Below are 24,722 nucleotides of genomic sequence, written 5' to 3'. Positions count from 1 at the left end.
GCTTGTCTCTGAGGCATCCTCATGTACTTTCCTTTATAGTGCATCAATGAGGGATAGAAGTTGTGCAGAATATAGCTGGTGGTGGGCTGTAGTATCCCAGCAACATCTTCAGTGGGCTTGTAAAAATGTTCCATTGATAGGATGGTAAGAGCCATGATTACTCATTTGCATGGAGCAGGATGTCATTTTAAAGCTTGTACCTCCCTCTCTCAGTAAAGATCTTATAGGGAATCAAACTGTGGTCATCCCTCTGGCAGTAGTTTTCTAGTGAAGTGGCTGCCTTCATTCAGCCCTGAATACAGCTCTTTGTGAACCTGTGGTGCTCAACTTGTACAATTGCTGTGTCCTGGCAGTTAAGGCTATTAAGTTAACAGTGGCTGCTGAGCTACAGTCCATTTCATTCACATTCTTCTCAGTATTGTAAAGATTGTCTCCTTCATGGTCCGTAACATATTAGTTTGTGTCATGCATCATTTATGAATTGTATTCAGGGTGCTATGATTTGCTATCTAGCACACACTGTTCCTTTACATGCACATGTGGAGAGGCTGCTCAACTGAATACAATACGTTCTGCTACTTTGTGTGTGGCTGTTCATAACATGCAAAGTATTTTGCATAGCCTTTTGACTGTATAGTGGCCTTATGTGTGGTGCACTCTGTTTATGGATCTCATCTGTAAATTGTCTGCAGTACTGTAGCATGTTTTACTACTAATTGTAATAGGATCATCTCATTTGTAGATTACATTGAATGTTGAGGAATATTTTACTAATTGTAATAGGATCATCTCATTTGTAGATTACATTGAATGTTGAGGAATATTTTACTAATTGTAATAGGATCATCTCATTTGTAGATTACATTGAATGTTGAGGAATATTTTACTAATTGTAATAGGATCATCTCATTTGTAGATTACATTGAATGTTGAGGAATATTTTACTAATTGTAATAGGATCATCTCATTTGTAGATTACATTGAATGTTGTAGCATATTTTACTACTAATTGTAACAGGATCATCTCATCTGTAAGATTATATTGAATGTTGTAGCATATTTTACTACTAATTGTAATAGGATCATCTCATTTGTAAGATTATATTGAATGTTGTAGTATATTTTAGTACTTGCTGTAATTGGATCATCTCATCTGTAGATTATATTGAATGTTGTAGTATATTTTAGTACTTGCTGTAATTGGATCATCTCATCTGTAGATTATATTGAATGTTGTAGTATATTTTAGTACTTGCTGTAATTGGATCATCTCATCTGTAGATTATATTGAATGTTGTAGTATATTTTAGTACTTGCTGTAATTGGATCATCTCATTTGTAAGATTATATTGAATGTTGTAGTATATTTTAGTACTTGCTGTAATTGGATCATCTCATCTGTAGATTATATTGAATGTTGTAGTATATTTTAGTACTTGCTGTAATTGGATCATCTCATCTGTAGATTATATTGAATGTTGTAGTATATTTTAGTACTTGCTGTAATTGGATCATCTCATCTGTAGATAGTACTGAATTCTGTTTTGTACTTTTGTACTCATTATTATTGGACATGCCATCTGTAAATTTCTGTTAGACCATGTCCTCCTTAGACTGTCTTCAATACTGTAGTATATTTAAGCACTCATTGTTACTGGACAATCTCATCTGTGTGAATATTGTATGCTATAGTATATTTATCACCCATTATTATTGGGACATCTCATCTATAGCTTTTCTTGAATGCTGTAGTATATTTCAATGTTCTTTGAGAGGGACATTTCATATGTAGATTGTTTTTTATGCTGAAGTATGTTTCAAAAATCAGTGTTTTTCTTTTTGTTAGGACAGCATTTCTGACATATTTTCTTGAAACTATCTTTTGCACATTGTTAATAGCTTAGAGAATGATTTTCAAAAAGAATAATTTACTGTTATGTAGTCTTATCAATACTATGCCTCCTTTTGATTGAAAAACTGTGTCACTAGACCTAATATTCCCCATCATGACTATATTGTGAAAATCAATTAATAAATTAAACATTTCAGTTTGTCTGGACATTTTTATAAAAATTAATTAATTTATTTATTTTTGCCAACTAGGGTAGAACACTGGTCTGCATGAACCTTGCCATAAAGTTTAACATCAACATTTGTTGCACCTCTTCAAAATATAAATATACTTAAATATCCATGGTGACCATTGCTATACTCATAAATGTCATTTAAGTTCAAACATCAATAATGTTTTTTGTAAGATATTAGAAGTGTTGCCAGGTTTATCATTATCTTTAATAGTCCCAATTTACTATAGATCATTGTTTTGTGAATTTAAAATATGGTAAACATATAAACAGAAAAGGAATGTAACCTTACCTTGACTTTCCTATAAAATGCAATTAATTTTGTAATGCCCACAGAGGTTTTGGTGATACTGAACCTTGTTTTAGTTGTGGTAATATATTTGTAATATATTTGTAAGAAATGTTTAATAAAGAAATGGCTTAATATTTTCATTTTGATTGTAGAATTAGAAGCAAGAAAGCAGATTATCTTCTAGCCTTATCCCTGGGCATTTTTCACTTTATACAACAGTACTGGCTTTCCCTGTACTACTCAATGACTTACCATGCAAAGCTTGTCATAGCTAACAGAAGTCTGTGTTCTGAAGATCTGGAAAGAGGCAGTTGTCCCCTGTACAGAAACGCAAAATCTAAGTACACAGCATCCACTGCCAAACCCAAGTGAATGAAGTTTATGCTATTCCCATAGAAACTACTTAGATTAGAACTAGATGAACACCTGGCTAAAAATCCATGTTAGTAGATGCTAGAACTTAAAATAAACATGGATTTGAATGACAGACACATAGCATGCTCAAATCATTTCTGGAGTTCACAAGTAAAGCTATTCTGTCGGTATATAGACTAGGATGACTTTTCTCTATAAGGATATTGACTGCCTCTTTCCAGATGGATGAAGTGTAGCCTTCTGTTAAAGATATCTAAATCAAATAGATTAAGCATAGCAATAATGCCTCTGCTATTACCTTGAGGAAAAATAAATGGTTAGACCATCTTGGCCAGCTGCTGAGCTAGACTTGATGCTTAATAATGCCCTTCTTATATCACCATCCCGTATTATTGGGCAAGTATGATTGAGAATAAATGGATTTGGTTTAATAGACTTGTTGGCATACAATCCATCAAAGAATCCCTTGGAAAAATATTAACCAAATCTTTAAGATCAGCACCCATTTGTAAGGAGACTCCAGATGTTTCATCTTTATCAAAGGAGCACAGCTGCTTAAATAGGCTGTATGATTGTCAGTGATATTTATAGCCAGTTTTATATCTTATTTGGATAGCACTTTATTATCCAGTTTTAAGAATAATTCTTTACGTTGTTATACTTTTGCCTATTATAGAAAGTAGGATGAGATTTAAAGGATCTCCATAGTCTGGTTTTCTCACGCTTAGAATGTGAGGTGGAGAGTTACTGCTAACTGCGGTAGCATTACTAATAAGCACAAATCATTACATTAAGTTCTCAGTAAAGTCATATAGCTTAGTTCAGTTCTCCTGTATACTCAAAGTAAATAGTCAAGACTATCATTCCATGGGTTTAGTTTGAAATTAATTGCAACAAAATTGTAGTGATACAACTTCCAGGTAACCTCCTCAGTGTTGCTCATATTTTTTAATGCACACAGATGGCCAAATATCCCCAACTAAGGCTCTGCGTGACAAGACAAAGTGTTCAGTCTGTTATTTGCCCACAGCAGACGCAAACTATTATCACCCTAGTTACTTTCATTCACTGTCTGTGAATAACCATTGTATAAACTCCGCTCATTTAACTTTTTTTAATTTTCGATGGTGATGTAAGTGCAGACTAATCAATTTCCGGAGTGCTAAAATTACAAACAATAATACAAAATTTATTAATAAAACTGTTAGCAATTAAATTACATAGATTAAGGTCTGAATAAGGGAAGATGGTAGGAGGTTTGTGGAATAAAACAACATTGCATCTTAATGAGACAACTTCCTTGACAGATGTTAGAAATTCCGAAGGCAAACCATGGTAAACTTACAATGAATTGTTAAACCCAATAAAAGCACTATTTGTTTTGAGTCCAAACCTTCTTTATTATAATATCAAAATTGAGCGCTTTCATCAGTTGAAACTTGACTTCATCAGAATTCACTAGAAAACTGAAAAATGCTGTTTAAATATACACACTACTGTTCAATGATTGGTTCAATGTTTTCACAATTAACAAGTCAAATAAAACAATTGTAATTTAAAATGTCAGGAATTAATATTTGCACCATAACAAAAGTTAAAATTTAAATTAAAATTCTATGTTGCTTGGAAACAATGAATACCATATAAAATGTGTAGAAAGAAAAGACCTGAATTTCAAAAATAAATACATATAGGTATGTACATGTTTTTTCCTTCTTTGTTTAGTTAAACATGTTCAGCCCTTTCTTTCAAAATTGGTGCCAAGTTTAAGTGTTCATTCAAGCCAGGGGGAGAATTTGCTGCAAGCCTGAGTTGCCACATCAATTCCTTTTTCAATAATATGTTTTGCCAGTCTCCACCTCTAGCTTTAAAATGTACAAAATCTAGGATAGCAAAATGAAAACCTGTATAATTGCTGCATGTTATACTATGTTTGTACAGGGCATTTGTAATTTTTAAAATGTTTTATATCGTACAAATGCTCATAAATTCTTGTCTTGAGAAGCCTCTCAGTCTTCCCAATATAAAAATAACTGCAGGTGTTACACATGGCAATATAGACTAACTTGCTAGAGAAACAATTGCCTCTCCTAGGGTACACTGTGCTGTTGTTCTGATTTTTCAAACAAATCTTGGTTTCCTGGGAAACATAAGGACAGTATTTACACCTCCCACAATGTCTAGTGCCATTATTATTGGTTTCATCTTTTACAAGGCATTTTGGTCTACTTTCCAAAATCCTTTTCAAATTAAATCCAATTTTTGTAGTAAACACTGGTTTTTCACCCAAAACTTGGTATTTTTCATGATCAACTCTGAATATGCTCCAGTTCTTATACAAAACTTCTTTAACTTGTTGATGTAGGGGGCTATACTGTACAATACAAGTATGTTCAAAGTTGGTTTCGCTAGATTTTTTGGCAATCTCCCCAAAATATTGATTTTTGTTTGATCCCTTACCTAATAATGGGGTGTATTTCTTTCCCCATTCTTTATATACTTCATTAAGAGTTTTTTCCACCAAACCCATAGGGTAACCCCTTTCCAAAAACATGTTTTATAAAAATTCAAACTCAGGTAGAAGGTCTTCCACCAAGGAAGTCATTCTAGCTACCCTAATTGCTTGACCTTTTATGATACTTTTCTTTTGCCAAAAAGGGTGATGACTATTAAAATGTAAATAATTGTTGCAAAAGGTTTTCTTACGATATATTTTAGATGTAAATTGGTCCTTATCCTTAGTAATAAGTGTATCTAGGTAACTAATTTCATAAGCATCATACTGAAAAGTGAATTTTAAAAAAAATAGTTGTACTGTTAAGGTATTGGATGAACAAAGGAATGGATTCAGTAGTTCCTTTCCAAAAAACAAAAATGTCATCCAAAAACCTACAATAATAATTTATATAATCATAATATTCACTTCCAAACACATGTTCTCTCTCCCATCCTAATAATACAATGTTTGCATAGGTAGGGGCACAGGCGGCACCCATTGCCACACCTCTAACTTGCTGGAAATATTCTCCCTCAAAAAAGATGTAGTTATTGTCTAAAATTAGTTCCATCATTTCACAAATTAACTTTATTTCATCACAATCCATAGTAGACAAACTATATAAGGTCTCCTCAAAATATCTTAGACCTTTTTTTTTAGGAATGCAAGTAAATGAGTCCATAACATCAATAGTAACAAGATAACCTTCAGCACTCCATAAATGGCTCTTAAGTTGGCCACGAAACTCCCATGAGTCCTTGACTAAATGTGGACACTTTTCCACAACATGTTTAATTTTCCTGTCCACATATATAGATAAATTATGAGTCTTAGACCCAGTTGCTGCTACAATTGGTCTAAAGGGTGGATGCTCTAAATTTTTGTGTATCTTGGGTATATCATATATGCCAGGGATTCTTGGATGGATATTAGATAAAAAATCATATACTCCCCCTGTAATTGTCTGATCCATAAGGTATTCATATAGAAAACTATCAATTCTCTGATATGCTATATGGATTTGGTTTCTGGAGCATATTGAATAGTTGTTGACATTTAATAAAATTCCCTGCATAATATCAGTGTAATCAGTGCTGTTAAATAGAACAATACGACCCCCTTTATCTGGCGCCATTATTCGTATACTCTTGTCATTTCTTAAATTCTGCAACAGTGTTCTCTATATTACTAAGATTATAGAAAGTTTTCTTGTGTTTACCCCAAATTTTATAAATATCATCCTTAACAGCCTTCTCAAAAGTGTTAATTAATGGATCTAAAGGGGGATTGAACATACTTCTTTTTTTACACACTTCTTTGGATGAGTCTGTATCAACTTTCATAACCTTAGAATGCAATAATTGTAAGTTCAATTTTCTCATATAAAGTTGAATATCAGTTAAAGTGTCAGCAATATCTGGGATTTGTGTAGGTACATACTTGAAACCTTTTGAAAAAAGGGAAAAATATTCTGGCAAAATTTCTCTATCTGTATAGTTGTAAATATTAAAACCATTCAAAGTGTATTGTATAGGCTTATTGGAAAGTTTTTCATTCAAACCAGAGGTCACTACCACCTTAGGGCATCCAAATATTTCTGCACTGTACAAACATAGTATAACATGCAACAATTATACAGGTTTTCATTTTGCTATCCTAGATTTTGTACATTTTGAAGCTAGAGGTGGGGACTGGCAAAACATATTATTGAAAAAGGAATTGATGTGGCAACTCAGGCTTGCAGCAAATTCTCCCCCTGGCTTGAATGAACACTTAAACTTGGCACCAATTTTGAAAGAAAGGGCTGAACATGTTTAACTAAACAAAGAAGGAAAAGACATGTACATACCTATATGTATTTATTTTTGAAATTCATGTCTTTTCTTTCTACACATTTTGTATGGTATTCATTGTTTCCAAGCAACATAGAATTTTAATTTAAATTTTAACTTTTGTTATGGTGCAAATATTAATTCCTGGCATTTTAAACTACAATTGGTTTATTTAACTTGTTAATTGTGAAAACATTGAACCAATCATTGAACAGTAGTGTGTATATTTAAACAGTATTTTTCAGTTTTCTAGTGAATTCTGATGAAGTCAAGTTTCAACTGACTAAAGCGTTCACTTTTGATATTATAATAAAGAAGGTTTGGACTCACAACAAATAGTGCTTTTATTTGGGTTTAACTGTTTTTCTCAAGCACTATTGCACCTTTATGTTTTTGGTTTAACAATGAATTGTGCCTATTTATCATTTATACTGATGCACCAGCCTCTTTTTTATCTACTCTGGTTAAGTACTGTTTTTTTAACTAAACTGAGTTTCTGTGATGAGCAAAATATCTAAATAATTATATGCTGTTTGAGCTTCCAGTTTGGACAGTGTGTTACTCAAACTCATGGCATTACCCTGTATACATTTCAAATCTAATATTTTTGGAGCACTAACTACCCCTAGGATAGTAATAAAAAGCCTTCACTGATTTGGTAAACAAACTGTCCAATACTTGGTTTCCCCAGTGGTTGAGATGCAGTTTATCCCTGCTCATATAATCAGATTTAGCCTCAAACTGTTCTCATAAGAGTATTCCCTTCTCAGAATTTCATAAATATTACTTTCCAATGAGGTTTGTAAAAAAAAATCTGACTTGTACCTTAAGTATGTCATTGAATCTAGAGGCTGAAAAAATATTAAATAAGACCTACTAAAAACTATATGCTTGACCTTGTTTGATGATGTCACCTGTTGCGTTAGAGAAAATTTCATTATCAGTCCTGGCCGCATCATTAAACCCAGCAACCACAAAAATTGTGTCATACCTTGTGTTTGGATTATGCGATACATGAATACATGATATATCAGACGTATTGCTGACTTTTAAGCATGAGATAGTTATTGTATCCCTATGAGTCCTGAGAAAATGTCCTTTCGCCCTCTCATCAACAATTATTAGCACCTGCCCAGCATTTTTCTTGGTGGTGGCAAGTTGGTTACCCCTATTTAATACACTGATATTGGGCTTATCCCTACTTTTGAGAGATGAACAAGAAAGCTTCTTTCTAATGATCGTCTCTGCTTCTTCTTAACAAAATAAAAATCATCTGCCCCAGCTGCAGCTACATCACTCTCACTCCACACTATTTTGCTATTAGAAACAGCACCATTTGTCTTAGCACTAAATACAGAACCCGAAGGAAAACATGATTTAGAGTTCTTGTTTAAATTTGTGCATAAGGGAAGTGCTACAATGCCAACCCCTCCATTAGTAGAATTTATACTTAGCCAGTCACTAGTATAAAACACAGTAAGAGAATTAATTAGCATCCCAGGCAAGGGTATTTCAGCCTCTGACTGAATGCTTCCTAAAGATAAAACAGAGGGAGTAGGCAATTCAGCAACTCAGAAGAAACTCTAACAGCTTCTGTTTGAGTGCAAACTGAGAGCAGTAACAAAATTAGATAGTATCGTTTGCACTGCATAGTGCTTCCTGTCTGGCTTGTTGTATTCCTAGTTAGAATAGTATTGGTTCAAAATGCCAAATCTGTACAGTTACAAGCTATTTGAATTGTGAAGTTTCATTGACTTTATCAGTAGGATAATGATTTACTTGTGCATATCAACCTCCTCCAATAAATTAATGGGGGGGGGGGGTGTTGCCTGAATTTACTTTGGAACAATTGCTGCAACTAATAACGGTTGCTAAAACATATTACAAACACAGCATTTTTCTTGGTAATCTCTAGAGACTAAATCATCTCGTGACCAAATCATTTCAACAAAATTCATCCGTTAAATCCAGAGTCAAATGTTGCAACAAACTATAGCAGCCTACACATAAAAAATTGTGATAAAGTCTATAAAAAGTTAGTTCAAACCTAGTAGTTATTTTTCCACAGAAAAACATGAATAGTTTAACTAAAACAGCCAACAGGAAATATTAAACTTGATACAGTTACAGCCTGCAGAAGCAATACATAAACCTAGACACAAGTCAGTGAACCAAATGACAATTTAGCAACCAAAAGGTCTCCTCTCCAAACATTACATGTCTACAACCAGTAGGTTTTAGATAGAAGCTTGAGTTACTTGTGTTAATGACCACAAAGCTATTAATATTACTAAAATGTAATAAATCTGCTTGTAAATTGATGTTAGTTAGAAACATAACTGACTGTCAATTGTCGACAAAAGTACTGCCAGAAGGAACTTCAAGGGCTTACTAGAAATCCTAAGCAAAGGTCAGTCTCAAGCACTGCCCCTCCACCTAACAAACAAAGACATGAACACGTGTGTTTGCATCTTGTCTACTTGTAGAGTGGACTCCATAGATCCTTATCTCCTTACTTCAAAGGAACATGTCCACGTATAGGCAAGGCAGGAAAACAGCCAGATAGCCACACTGTAGTCAACTTTACTTTTCAAACAACTTTTTAATTTCCTCAAACTCCTTAAAATCAAGTGTTATCTTTCTTCCCTTGCCACAGACGAGATATCTTTCACCATCACTGCCCTCAGCTTCTGCTTCTTCCACACCTTACTGTACCAGACTGCATTTCTATCTTCTAGTCCAACACAACTCTATGGAATATTGTGTACTTTTTTTATCTTCTTCCCTTCTCGCTGATATATAAGTACAGCATTATTTGTAATTGTCTCAGCTAGCTGAAAGAGCTTTCCTGATGTCATATGTTGGCTGCTTCCATTTCACCCATCCAAGACCAAATTATTATGACATGAATATGATTGCTACTCCTACAGCCAAATACTGTCCTGCATGGAGAACCAACTACAACCCAGCCATTAAATTTTTTTTGAATATGTTCATTTATTATGCAAAGAATTCTATCCAGGTATAAAGTTGCCATTAAACAGAACATGCGACTTAAGTATTGAACAACCTCTCAGCACTGTATTAGGGAAGCCTAGGTAGTACTGAAGCCCTCTTTGGACAAGCCTGACACTTGTTATTATTGGGGGAAAAATGTGTAGATAAAGTAAAGGGGGCAGGCTGTGATTTTAAAGTTATGCCCCATATTTCAGAATGACCGTCTTTATCTTAAGTGAATAGATGGTGATTTTGCAAACCGTGGCATCTTCAAAACTAACTAGTGTCCATAATGACCATTTCACTTACCCAGTTAGGAGTTGAGGGAATTAAAAATGAAAATTAAAGAAATATGCCAGATGGTTCATTTCAACCCTAGTAAGAAATATGTTGAAGTAGTATAAATACTTACTCCAAGAAGGAATCTGGAAATATAGTCCATATAGCCTAACATCTTATTCTTTATCAGAGGGGATAGTCACGGTATGTTTGCCACACAGTCAGTTGCCCTCCACATAATTACCTTCCTAGACAAGAGAAAGCACATTGATTGCCTTTACTCCTCTGGTATGTTGCCATGTTTCTTTTCTTTATCTGTTGTGATGTAGGCAATCAATCAACATACAGTGTCAGAATTAAAAGCTTTTGGGGTATCATTTATATTGACCGTATCAGCAGTCGTGATCGTGAAAAGATATGCATGCTATCATCTGCAGTGTTATTAAAAGCTCAGTAGGCAGCATTTTGCAGGAACAGGGCTGCATTGGTGTGGTGCTACAACCCAATTTACTCCACATGCTAGCCTGCCCTGCTGTGACTGGTATTTCAGTATATTTTACTAAGGCATCTGATGATGGACAAATAGCAACTATATAGTCATAAAATAAATGGCACTGCTTGGCTAATTTGTTTAGTACTTCTGTCTATAAATATTTTGGTCTGATTGGGCAGACACCATCCAGAATGAAGGCCCAGGGAAAAACACTCCAATATCCATGACAACAGTACAAGCTTAACAAAAACAGATAGGCTAATCTGACGCACCCATATAATAACAAAGCAAGGCAATCATTAATAGATAAAGTACGCACCCATATCACAACAAAGCAAGGCAATCATTAATAGACAAAATACTAAGGTAAAAACGTTTCACATTTGTAGGAGAATTTTGGTTTTGATGTAAATATTTACATTCATAATTTAAGTAAACTTAAGCAATTTAAGATTCAGAACAGGCATAGACTAATGCAGCAAGAAAAAGAATTTAAGAAAGGTGTGAAAAAAAGTGGATGGAAAGCTAAGAGTGTTGTGAAGTAAGAAAAACAAAACAGAGAGTAAAGAGTAAAGTGTAAGAGAGGTAAGAGACACACTGGTTAGGTTAGCAAAACATTATTCAGAATAAGAGATTAAACATTTGTACAGGGGATCAGAAGAGACGATTAGGATCAGTCAGATAAGTAGGAAGTCAAGAGCAAGGTGACTACAGAGGTAGCTGAGATTGCCTAATATATTAAGTTACCTGCTTTTACAGGAAAAATAATTTGTGTCAGTTTGAAGCCTTGTTTAGGAGTTAGCTGTCTTAGACCAAGAACTTTGAGTCACCATTTTCCATATAGGCTCCAAACATTTAATCCCCAAGTCTGTATGCGAACAGTTTAACATACATCAGAAATAGAAAACAATACAATACAGTATGCTTGAGAGTGCATCCTAGAGATTTAGTTAAAGCAGTGCAGTTGCTGACATTAATAGATCCAGAAAGTTTACAAGGCAGAGGCAATCAATGGACTGCAATCATGTTGCAAATACCACCCTTTTAAGGCAACTCCTGCCTCCAGTGGAGCAAAACAAGTCAGGTGACGGATGAATTTATAGTCACCTATCCAATCTCTAAGGTGTGACTTAAATGTGGTGATGGCACCACTCGGTTTTATAATAAAGGAAGATTATTCCAGAGATGGGGAGCAGTGAGTAATACATATGTCCCTCTGGCATTTCTTATTTATTTGGTGATGGAAATGTAAATCTTTAGTTTGAAACCTTCTGGTGCAGTTTGTTTTGTGGCGGTGTAGGAGATGAAGGATGTTTGGGAGTTTAACAGCACAAAACCATAGCCATAAATCACTTGGCAGGAGTCTATAAAGACAGAGTATAGAGATAAAGCTTCAAACCTGTCTTGGTAGATAAGGGACCTTAGTCCTGTGCTCTTTTTTTAGTTAGGAAACTCTTTGGGTTTTTCTAACTTTGTAATATGTCTATTTAGAGGTATACTAAAAGGTGCATTATGTTCTATGACTGGTCTGATCAGGGCAGCGTGTAGAGGAATGATAGCTTCTTCTGACCAGGATAAAATACCTTTAATTATTAATTTGAGTAGATACAATGATTTCCTGATTACTGTTGTTGTGTAGTGACACAGGATAGGGAGCTGTCTGCAATGATGCCATGATCTGTGATGACCGTGTCAGAATGGTGCTGGGTTACTGTCTCTAATGTAAGCTGTTAGTGAGATATGGTAATGTGGGACTATACTTAGTTGTTTCTGTGTAAAAGGGATATCTAGCTCCTGCTGCATAAATTTTTATTAGCGATTTACTGTGCTGTAAGTGGAAGGTCGGTCAGCTGAGAAAGCCGTCTTGTTGAATGCCTACTCTATTCTATTAATTGTAAGAAAATGTGTCAGAATGTGAGAAACATTCATGGGACTAAACATCTGTTGGGATGCTTGAATCCTTTGCACTGTGTACATTAAATAAAGGTGCCCCACACATTTTAATTAAAATAACAAGTGTGTGTGTATTTGAGTGCGGTCTATATTATAACATCGAAGTCTTAAAACTTTGAATGTTATAATATCGAACCCATTCGATCGAAACACCAGAAAACCGAACAGTCAGAATAGCAAATTTTTTCCCAGGGAAAAAATTTGCTGTTCCGACAAACATACACACAACACAAGTACACCAAAATAAATAATCCACATGCATATACTTCACAAAACCCTACACTAAACCAGACATACACCACTAGCTATCCACTTACCTTAACCCAAACCTAACCCTAAAGTCCCTATTGCACACTAACCTTACCCGCTCCCTAACCCTAAGGTCCCTATCATACACTCACCTTCGTTCGCACACTTACCTTAACCTGGTCTGTAACCTTCACTCCACAGTCAAGGAAATAGCAAAGCTGCAGAAATGGCCCACCGAATACTTTCCTAGTTCTGCAGCTTTGCTATTTCAAGCGTTCGCTGAATAGGGTTCGATATTATAACATTCGAAGTTTTAAGACTTTGATGTTATAGTATAGACCCATTTGAGTGTGCATATGTGTGTGTGTGTGTGTGTGTGTGTGTGTGTGTGTGTGTGTGTGTGTGTGTGTGTGTGTGTGTGTGTGTGTATGTGTGTGTAGATTGCATAGGCAAGCTTGTAATTTTCAGCCATGACCAGACTCACATAATGACAAAATTAAACATTTCACTAAATGATACACATTTCGAAAATATGATAAAACACGTGTTAGTATAAGCTAGATATGACATTTCACAATCTATTGTAGAGCACAGAAGACTTAAACACATTTTGCGATTTTAATAGATTATAATTATAGCTTGGGTCTTGTGAAATTACAAATTTTAAAGATATATATTAACAAAAACAATGAGAATGGAATGACAGCATTGACAACATGAAAGTGTGCATTCAAGAAAGGGTTTATTAGTGAATTTGTTGACTGTCACAGGCAATGAGGGCAAGAGCTACAACAAATCTGATTGCGGTATAAGTGGTCATATTTCTAACATGCATTGGTAAGCATTCACATTTACAGCATCTACTATTTATAACAGTACAAGGGTATTGACAGCCTGGATTTTAGGACATTACTAAGTGGTTATGAGTACATCACATCAGGCATGGAAAAGAGTGAGTGTGATATGTGTGGCACTGAGATGATCAGAAACGATTTTTCTGAACAGGCAAGGATCCAATTATTGCAGACACATGCAGGTGGCATTCCCAAGTAATTAGACACGTTTATTTATTAATTTGTTATCTGAGCACTGATCCAAACAGACTTTTTTCTAGTTCATGAGAATTGTCTGTCTAAATGACTTACCCAGTCATACAGTGGGAAAACGGAGGGTAAGGGAAACTCAGGACTATAGGAAGCACCTCATTAATAGCTAGCTAATAGCCTTAATCCTTATGCTAACGCCAGATTGTCACGTAATTAATTAAAACCTAAAAACTAAAAGTTTGAGAAAACAGTCAGTGGTATTGATTCTCTACTGAAATCAAAGTAGGATGGTGATAACAGCAACATGATGTCTTAGGAGATGTTATATATAGGAAGGAAAACTTTTATTGGCTCGAGGGAGATGTCAAAAATCATTAATGGTGGTGTAGATCATTTTAGGGTAGAAGGTACATTTTACAATGAGACGTAGGCCTTGTATTTGCAGTAATAACCTTTTGCAGTGGATTGGTTGTGTGTGAGTTGTCAAGAGTTACAAAGGGGAAAGCACGTTTATGAGTCAAAAGTATGGCGGCTTGCCCAATACTGTGTGTTTTTGAGAAAAGACTGGTATTTCACTACTTTGATTTCTATGTCAGTTATTAAGACATGTTGATCTAAATAAATTCCTAGATAGTTATATGATCACAATGGAAGCATAGAATACTGTTGGAGTGTATTACTTCTGTTGATAAGGGTATGGCACACATACAAGTACATGTCTCCATAGCACATTGTTGTTGTGTGTACCTTTTCAATATTGGTTCACTGTACCATAATATTTCTGAACAGGTAAAAACCTGGTTCTAGTGAATATTACAAAATAATGAATATTAATTGCAAATACATGAAAATGCCCATAACATGTTAAAATTCTCTTTTATTGCAACATCAAATTTTTTTCTGCACCTGGGTTTCCCCAACAGAAATACAACACAATGTCTCTAAAATATTTTATAGCAGTAGTTTATTTCTTTAATTATTCAGTCAGTTCAGTTACTGCAAACTTAACTTTCTAGTTTAATGGCATGGTTATTAAAATTTTAGAATTTAGAGAGTTTCTGTTTGGAAAGGTCTACTGCCTGGACTTTTGACTTTTGTCTGGTACAACTGTGTGTGTGTGTGTGTGTGTGTGTGTGTGTGTGTGTGTGTGTGTGTGTGTGTGTGTGTGTGTGTGTGTGTGTGTGTGTGTGTGTGTGTGTGTGTGTTGCACTAGGACTATTCAGTTTTAAGGCAGATAATGATAAATATTATAATCCAAGTCACACAAATTTGAACTATCTTGCTGACATCTGTCAGGATCACTTAGGATTTAACTATTAAAATGAATGCAAATTATGGTGTATTCATCAATTCACTTTCATTGATTCACATATGTATATTCTGTTATGTATCTCTTGGCTAGCATTTGTTTCCTAACTCATTTTTTGTATTATGAGCATCAACCATCAGGTGATTCCCAGTTGGACTTAACCCATTTATTTTTTCACATGAGGAACATATCACAGTACCATGAAGAACGAGTGTTGTACGTGGAAACAGTTATACAGACAGTCATGAAGGTTGATTGATGTTCTGTTGTTAAACTCTTGGCCTTCACCAATATCCAGACAAATGAAGGGATCTTATGTAGTCTTAGCCCTACCCTTTGGACTGGGAGAGATACACTGCCTACTTCATGGCTTGGATCCGTTATGCTTTCACCCACATGAATGCAAGCTCTTGTACACTTGCTAATGAAAGGTACCATCCAACAATGGCTTGGTGAGCTGAAAGCCTTCCCAAGGCATGCTCTTTGCAACACTGCTCTTGCTCAAAATTATTGCGGCATTTTATATGCCTGCTGTGTCTCTCCAATCTCCTCCAAGATGGCCATAGCCATCACATCCTGCCTTCATAATTAAGTATCCAAAATTAATTGAACTTGATAACTAGGTCATAGGGCTTTATCCCTGTAAGACACTAGCAATGGCTCAATCTCCTTAATAAGAATTTATTTTTAAATATTAAAAACAAGCCCCAAACAGCGAGTGAATCCATAGACAGGTTAATGAACAACCAGAAACCCTGACAAGGCAGAAGGCAAACACTTCTTAAGTAAAATAAACAAAATTTATTGAAAAAAATGTCATTAATTTTACTAAAGAAGTGTTTGCCGTCTGCCTTGTCAGGGTTTCTGGTTGTTCATTAACTTATTTTTAAATACGTCTATCATCTCTGAATGTTTCAAAATTCTAAAGCTGCAAAGAAGAGATTATGTGCAAAAAAATGCCAAAAATTTACAATGTAAAATTTCAGCAAAGTTTCATTAATCGTATCACATCAGACAAGCTTGTATGGATTAATACTTCACAACAGGAAGACTGATGCTGCATGTTTGTATTGGTCTTTTTCTTTTTGTTCTTCTTAATTTGTTCAGACTTACCAGTACTGTTCTTCAGGTACTAAACACTAAATCATATGGTGGATCACTGCTTAAATTTCAAGGAAAAGTGTCATCTTAAATGAGTGAATCACTTTTCAGAGACACATAGTTGATCAAGCCTGAATCATTGGTTGATAAGTTAACACCACTTTTCCAGCTTGCTGCACAGTATATGGCCTCAGAGTTACAACAGATAGTTATGAAACCTTTTATATGGGTGCTACAAGGAGTTTTTGCATCTCTTTTGAAAAAAAAGAGTCAGTCATTGCTCATTTGACAAGGCAGGCATGATTATTCAGGTAGTGCTGAAAAGCTACTTGATTTAACAATCTGTATTACCCAGTAACTTATTGCCTGTTCAATAGTGATTGCCTTGCTTGTTGGAGCTGACAGCTTCTTATCTGAAAAATGGTCAGTATGCATGTATAATTTTGTTAAACAGTATTATCTGTAACTACAGAGTTATTGATAATATTATCTTTATCAGAGCACTGTATTACACTGCATCTAACAATGGAGCTTGTTTTGAGAACTGAATCCATCATTAATGTAGACTTTTCAGCTATTACTCCTTCAAATGAATATATGCAGGCTGGCTGGGTTTTAATAGAATTGCTTTCATAATATTGCACTTTTCTTCTGCCTACACACACACACACACACACACACACGCGCACACACGCACACACACGCACACACACACACACACACACACACACACACACACACACACACACACACACACACGCACACACACGCACACACACGCACACACACACACACACACATATACATGCATACACTGGGAAGTTTTGAACCATGTTAACAGTTCATAAAAAGAGGTATCTTCATAATGAAATCACACATAAGTTAAGTTGTAGTGGTAGGCAGGATTTTCATGCAAAAATATTTTTCTTCACATTTTTCTTGGTATATCATGGAACTCTCAGCATCTTTGCATTAAACTTGATGCTATGTTATATGAAACTGCACTTCCAGAAAATTTTGCATTTGCAGTTAATGAGTATTTTGCAATAATCTCATTTACACACTGTACCAGTGTCCAGTCTGTTGTGCATACCTGTCATTCTAGGTGGACAGCTGATGGACAGTTTGTTACACCCTCCTTAAATATGGCAAATTATTCAAAGCCAGTGATTTAACTGTTGGTTGATTAAGTTCTTCCTTTCCTCAACAGACAGTGATATAAAAGATGATAAGATTGCAGCTTTGGCTGGTTAATCTCAATTACTGTCGCCAGGAAAAATCTAAACTTTCTTTCTGAATTTAGTTCTTCTCTGTAACCTCCTTTCATTGTTAATAAGTAACCAATTTACTGCAGTTATGTGGCCAGTTCAGAAGTGTTGGACATTAATGCTAGAAGTCTAAATCTCAAAATGCACTCACTCAAGGCACTCCTTAAAATGGAGAACATCGATATCTGTGCAGTGACTGAGACCTACCTGGTTCAAGGCTCCAGAGACCACCCCTGAACTACCAGGCTATAACTCATACAACACTTTTCAGCCATGTAACCTGGACTGAAACACCAAAGGCAGAGGTGTGTCCATATTCATTAAGGATATCCACACCTCCAGGCTAGTTGCTCAGCATAATGCATCCGAGGTTATCCAAGTGCAACTAACTCTGGGCAAAACTGCAATCCAAACTGTAGCTTACAGATCCCCCACCATGCCCCAGGATTCCCACTCCTCTTTAATTGATGTACTGGAAAATATTAGGGTTAAACCAAACCCCCTAATAATGGGCGACTTCAAATACCCCACCATTAACTGGGAAAACTACTCATGTACCAACTCCTTAGCTTAACACTTTCTGGAATTCATAAACTCCAATGCCCTGGATCAACTTATCCACACCCCCACCAGGGGCAACAATGTCCTAGACCTAATCATTACCAACATGAGTGACCGGTGTTCCACACCTGAAGTCAACTCCTCGTTGGTCCGATCCGACCATAAGCTAATCACCCTTGATATCCACATCCTGCCCCCACCCCACATTAAGGAAACCACGGTAAAAATTTTCTCCAAAGCCAACTTCATGCTTCTTAAAACAGAAGTGGTGAACATGCAGATGGAAAATACAGTTACAACTGCTGAATCCTACACAAATGCACTCTATAAGCACTTACACAAGTGCATAGATCGTGCTATCCCAAACACAACCAAGACGCTATCCTCCAAAAAAAGGAAGCCAATCTGGTGGTCCCCTGCCATAAACAAACTGTACAACAGGAGGAAGAAACTGTTGCAAAAGAGAGTAAAATCCCATGAGTGGAGAAGCTCCCTGGTCAGCCTCAGTAAGAAGCTGAGATTCCTTATAAGATCCTCCAAAGATAGCTACGAAAACAAAATCACCTCTAATTCTAAGGACAACCACAAAGCATTCTATAGCTATGTCAAGAATCTTGATGGCAACAACCAGATCTGCTCTGAGTTACAGCACAACGGCACGAAAATGACAGAACCAACTGATATTGCCAACATCCTTGCAGATAGGTTCAGTGCTAACTTTACCCCCACCCCCAACCCCTAAAGGGCCCATATCTATACAGGAAGAATGCAGAGTCCCTGTAATCACAACTACATAGGTAAAAGCTGCACTCTCTAAAGCCAAAAACACAGCATCCATGGGACCGGACAACATCCCAGGCTGTGTTTTACATGAACTGCAGAACGAACTGGCTCCCCACTTAAGCACCATGTTTAATAATAGCCTCACATCAGGCTTTGTGCCCACTGAATGATGCACAGCAACAGTTATCCCACTCCACAAAGGGGGAGCCACCACTGATCCCAGGAACTATTGACCTATTAGCCTGACGAGCCTGGTCTGCAAGGCCATGGAACGTATCATCATGGAACTCATAAACAAAGACATTGGTAACCTCCAAACTCTGGATCCCACCCAATTCGGGTTTGTGAAAGGCAGATCATGCCTCCTGAACCTGATCGACTTCTTTGAGGCAGTCACCAAAGCTGTAGATGAAGGTAAGGTGGTTCACACAGCCTATCTTGACCTTGACAAGGCTTTCAACACCATTCCCCATTTCTGGAATTATAGCTAAACTCACCAAACAAGGTATAAATCCCTACGTCACAAGATGGGTTGCCAACTGGCTCACTGACAGAACCCACACTGTAAAAGTTGCAGACTCCAAATCTGACCTCAAAGCAGTGACAAGTGGAGTACAACAGGGTTCCGTCCTGGGACCTCTCCTGTCTGGTTTCTACTTCTCTGAAGTACAGGCTAAGACAGAAGGCCTCTGGTTAACGAAGTTCTCAGATGACTGCAAACTAGGAGCCATAGTCAAGTCCCCAAATGATGTGGACATCCTACAGAAGGGCCTCACTGAGACAGATGCATGGTGTCAGTGCCATGGCCTCAAGCTCAATGCCAAAATGTGCAGTGTCATCCCCTTTGGTAAAAACTCTGTACCCATGAACTACCACATAGGCAGCAATCTACTTAACACCGAATGTGTGATAAAAGACCTTGGGACTCAGGTGGACAGTAGTCTCTCCTTTGATAGTCACATCACCACAGTAGTCAGGAAGTCCTTCTACATGGCACACCTCATCATAAAAGGGTTCTCATCCAGGAAAAAAGAGGTCATTGTTCCCCTTTACTCAACACTCATTAGACCCATTATAGAGTACAATGCCCCTTTTGGAATGTACCTCACAAGACATCTGCAGCAGCTGGAAAGGCCACAGAAGTACCTCACAAAGAGGATTACTGGCCTCAAACAAATGCCCTACACTGACCACCTCAAAAAACTCCAGCTTTACTCCATAGCATATAGCCTGCTCCGAGGTGATCTCTGCCTAACATATAAAGCTATGTCAAACCCAGAGCTGTTGGACATGCTACACCTAAAGAAATCACAATCCCTCTGGGCTACATGCTCTAGGAACCGAAACCTTGTCACCACAATAAACAGGACTTGCTGGAAGGATAGATTCCTGTCCCAGAGACTTCCCATACTCTGGAACAGGCTACCTGTCTATGTCAATCAAAGTTCTTCATTAGCACTCTTCAAGAAAAATCTTGATGAGTGGATGGGAAATAGGAAATACACCCTAGGATCACTTCTTTGTCTCTGCTCGTCAGTGGCACAGGAAAATATCTTTTTTGGGTGGCGTAAGCCAAGGAACCTTGTTGGCTGGGCTTATGTAGGCCCTTGGGCCGATAGCCTAGTACCTACCTATGAACCTGTGAACCTATAATAGGGATATCAGAGCACAAAATCTGTATTTGGACATGTCAGTGCTGTTAGCAGGAAATGCACCAAATTAGGAGGAGAAATTTCTTTGCACGTATCCACTGGGAACAAAGACTGACCATTATAAGATATGTAAGCAAATCGGAAGTTCATAGGCTGTGTATTTGCTGATATTTTTGCTTTCTGATATATATGGCTGCATTTGCATTGAAATGTATGCTTAAACTGTATTCACACATTTCTTTAAGTATGTCTTTTTTCTTTGCAAAACAGTTGTAATCTGACATTGCTGAGTGCTGACATGTTCTTGAAACTGTGTTCTTTGTTTCAAATGACAAACTTGAAGGACTGTGTACTGTATATATTTGCATTGTTCAAAAAATAACTGTTTTTAATTGTTTTTTGTTTTGATTTGCATGTGTGTGTGTGTGTGTGTGTGTGTGTGTGTGTGTGTGTGTGTGTGTGTGTGTGTGTGTTGTGTGGGTGTATGAGTTTGTGCATATGCATGCGTGTGTGTAAGTATATGAGTGTGTATATGTGTTTAATGATATTGTTGAAATAACTAAAGTTAATTGTCCAAGTTTGAATTTCAAAAGACATCTGAAATAAAATCACATGGTAATGTTTATGTTTCTGATAGATTCTCTAAATATATAGAGACTTTAAAGTGCAATGTTTTGATTGTATATTAATATGTGCATGCAATATAAAGTAGTTTGTTTCTACAAGTAAGCAGAATTACTGAAATCATATTGAGAAACTGTTAAAATGTGCTATGCAATTAGAAGCCATCCTAACCATATTTCCCTGTCATCACTACACATAACCTGAGTATCATGCATTCATGTTCTTTGAGCAGAAAATAACCTCAAATTCCATTCAATCTGCACAGCTTTCAGTTGTTTGCCTGTTGGCAACAGCTCTTGACTATGACCATTTGAGCGCCATGAAATCCCTCAGAACTCTCAGGGCACTGAGGCCCCTACGAGCCTTGTCCAGATTTGAAGGAATGAGGGTAAGGTTCTCTTCATGTGTGTCACTTTTACAAAGAAAAGTAATCAACTAACCCAGAATATTCCTCACATCTGAATTAAGCTTGATATTTCTTCCCCCTACAGGACACTGATGATCTCAATGAATGACAAGGGTGACCTAAAGACAAAGCCCTAATTTAGATTCACATACACGGTTCCTTTTTTTGTTGCAATTCATTTTAAAGGGTTCTAATCTGCACCAGCAAGAAACTTGACCCTTGCTTCAGCCAGTGGGCAGTGTGGCACACTCATTCCTTCCTTCTTCAGTTTCCCCCCTGCTGTAGTTCGGTTAATTGAACAAAGTGATTTTGATTTTAACTTAAGTAATGCAATTTATTCCTTTTACAGATTGCTCACTGTGTGTCACTAACTCTTTATTCTACGGAAAACTTGACAACAGTTTTGTTCCCCTCACAGGTGAAACAATCCTCAAAGAAGTAAGTTGTTCTTTGTGCTAACAGACTGCACTCTTATTTTTCTGTCTCCATTTAGGTTTCTGTAATAAGCCTCTTAGCTACTCCTCTGGGATTCTCCGAACTGGGTCCTATTAAGTCTTTGAGGACCCTTAGAGCTTTGAGGCCATTAAGAGCATTGTCACGATTTGAAGGGATGAGGGTAAGATGAAACGATTCCGTATAAGGGTCTCTTCTTTCCTTTCAAGCATCTCGCATGGGAACGGGTCATTTTCTTACTATTTGTTTTTCTGACTGTGTAGTTAAAGAGAGAGTGCATTATTCTCAAAAGTCTTGATTGCATTATGTTTAGTTACATCATGTGCATTTGGATAGCAGCAGTTTTTGTTTACATAAATTGATTTCTGCATATTATATTACCTGATAACACTATGCAGAATGCTTCTAAGAGCTTGTACATAGGCGCTGTGGTTATCTCTAATCATACTTACAGCATAGTGTAATCAGTTATGGTCTTCTTTCAGAGACCAGGCTAAGATGTATTTTTTGTTTTTGTATACAGATAACTGCTTCGCTGTCCTAACTGTGGGAAGTGATGTGCTTGTTAAAGGGATACTGTTCCTTCAGCTCTAAACCGACTTGCACTTCTGTATTGTACAGACATTTTATTTATCCAATGAGAAGAGCAGTTTCAATGCATTTCTTTTATTTTTATGCCTCTTTTAAAGCAGAAATGGATGAGCACCATAAAAAGTTCTCTTGACAAAGCTTGTCCCCACAAATGTTAGACTATGTGCTGCTTGACAACTGTGAAGCAAAAAAGCTTTGCAATAAAAATATGAATTTTCTGTTAGACTTCTGGACTGATAATTTATCATTCGTAATGCTTATAATTAGAAACATCTGCATATTACTAGTAATTATTGTACGTTAATTATTTTAAATGAAAAGGCTAAGCTCTTCTCATGAAGTGAAGAAAATGTTTGGGCAATATGAAGAAACCGTAGTTAGTTAGTTCAGTGCATGTTGACTTTTTTCTGTCCTTAGCTTTAACTGCTACATTAAATGCAGCATAATAACAGATTTGTTTGCTTTCAGCAATGAAGCAGATTTTTTTCAAAAATACTACTTAGATATTATATTCCTACTGAATTTGATTCCTGTTTTATTCAGTCCAGACCTTAATACTGGTGTCTGACAAGCTATTTTGTGCAGACACTTAACTATTAACTAACTTTCTGCATACAGACATATTTGGGAACAGACAGGACAATCTATAAAAGTTATCATATAGAGTTTCTGTAACTGTGGATATACATTTACAGATAAACAATTACTGATTTGGAAATGTATATCCGTCTGTATACCACAGGATTGCATTACGTCTTTTTCTGAGCTTGTGCACTGAGTATGAGTACATGACAATATATATATATATATATATCAATAGTGCATTTTTAGTTTTGTGTTGATCTTAATTTTATATAATCAAAGAAGGACTTATTTTTGTGTATAAGTAAAACTGTGAGTTAGCCAGAATGTTGAAAATGTGACATATCCACCATACTTCTAGACATCTGGAAAGTGACTCAGTAGGTTGCACAAAGAAACTATATCAGGTTGCAAGACAAAGATAGAAAGGTAAAGAAGATAGTCAGACGTCCTTCATAAGGGATACCTGCAACAACCTGCTCACCAGTCCGCAGGACATCAAAGGCAGATGGAAGGAGTATTTGCAGCAGCTTCTGAATGAAGAAAACTCCACAGAAGCTGTACGGCCCCAGAAACCTCCTGCGATGAGAGAAGAAGAGGAGACCACCCTAGAAGAAGTAATAATAGCTCTAATAAAAATAAAGTCAGGGAAGGCAGCAGGCTTAGAAGAAGTTACAGCAGATATGATAAAGATACTGTGTGAGATGGAGAGGAATGGCTCCTGAGGGTACTAATAGCAGTGTGGAGAGAAAGGCATATACCAGATGACTGGAGAATAAGCATACTCATGCCAGTGTACAAGAATAAAGGGGACATCCACAACTGTGGGCAGTACAGAGGGATAAAACTCCTGTCACATACATGAAAGTTCTGGAAAGGGTGATTGCTAAATGGATACACAGAGTAGTAGAATGTAAGATTGAAGATGTGCAGTTTGGATTCATATAATTCCACTGCCTGATGTTTGCAGTGAGACAGATAGTTGAGAAGCTGAGAAGAAGCTAGAGATGAGGAAAGAGTCCAACTGGGCATTCCCAGACTTGTAGAAAGCATGTGACAAGGTCCCAAGAAATCTGATTTGGTCACTACTGTGGTGGTTCAAAGTCCCAGAAAAATAGGCAGAATTAGTGCAGGCTATGTACAAGGACCCAATGACTCAAGTTCAAACAGTGTTCGGCCTCACAGAGGGGTTCCTAGTGGGAGTGGGTATGCACCAGTGATGGACTAAATTAACAAACAGGTTGGAGGGGACAGATGAACCAAGTTTCTGTATACAGACAATGTGGAATTACAGG

At 36.6% G+C, this 24,722-nt stretch overlaps 1 protein-coding gene across 4 annotated transcripts in view; it reads left to right on the top strand.

Annotated features, from left to right (window-relative positions):
- Positions 1-24,722, top strand: part of LOC122798203 (sodium channel protein type 4 subunit alpha-like) — a 2,607,519-nt gene that overhangs the window by 2,364,516 nt on the left and 218,281 nt on the right. For 2 of the 4 annotated variants that reach the window (XM_044066954.1, XM_044066953.1), the window contains exon 21: positions 22,295-22,417. In XM_044066954.1, the coding sequence (XP_043922889.1) occupies positions 22,295-22,417 (123 nt within the window). Of the gene's footprint in view, positions 1-21,660; positions 21,784-22,294; positions 22,418-24,722 lie in introns of all 4 variants that reach the window. The other 2 variants (XM_044066957.1, XM_044066955.1) reach the window with 1 other exon arrangement.

This window comes from Protopterus annectens, chromosome 3.part1 (genome assembly GCF_019279795.1).
Source record: "Protopterus annectens isolate FY-2018-M chromosome 3.part1, PAN1.0, whole genome shotgun sequence".
Taxonomy (NCBI): Eukaryota; Metazoa; Chordata; order Ceratodontiformes; family Protopteridae; genus Protopterus; species Protopterus annectens.
The sequence above is the reverse complement of the archived record's forward strand: the minus strand, read 5'-3'. Positions and strand labels throughout refer to the sequence as shown.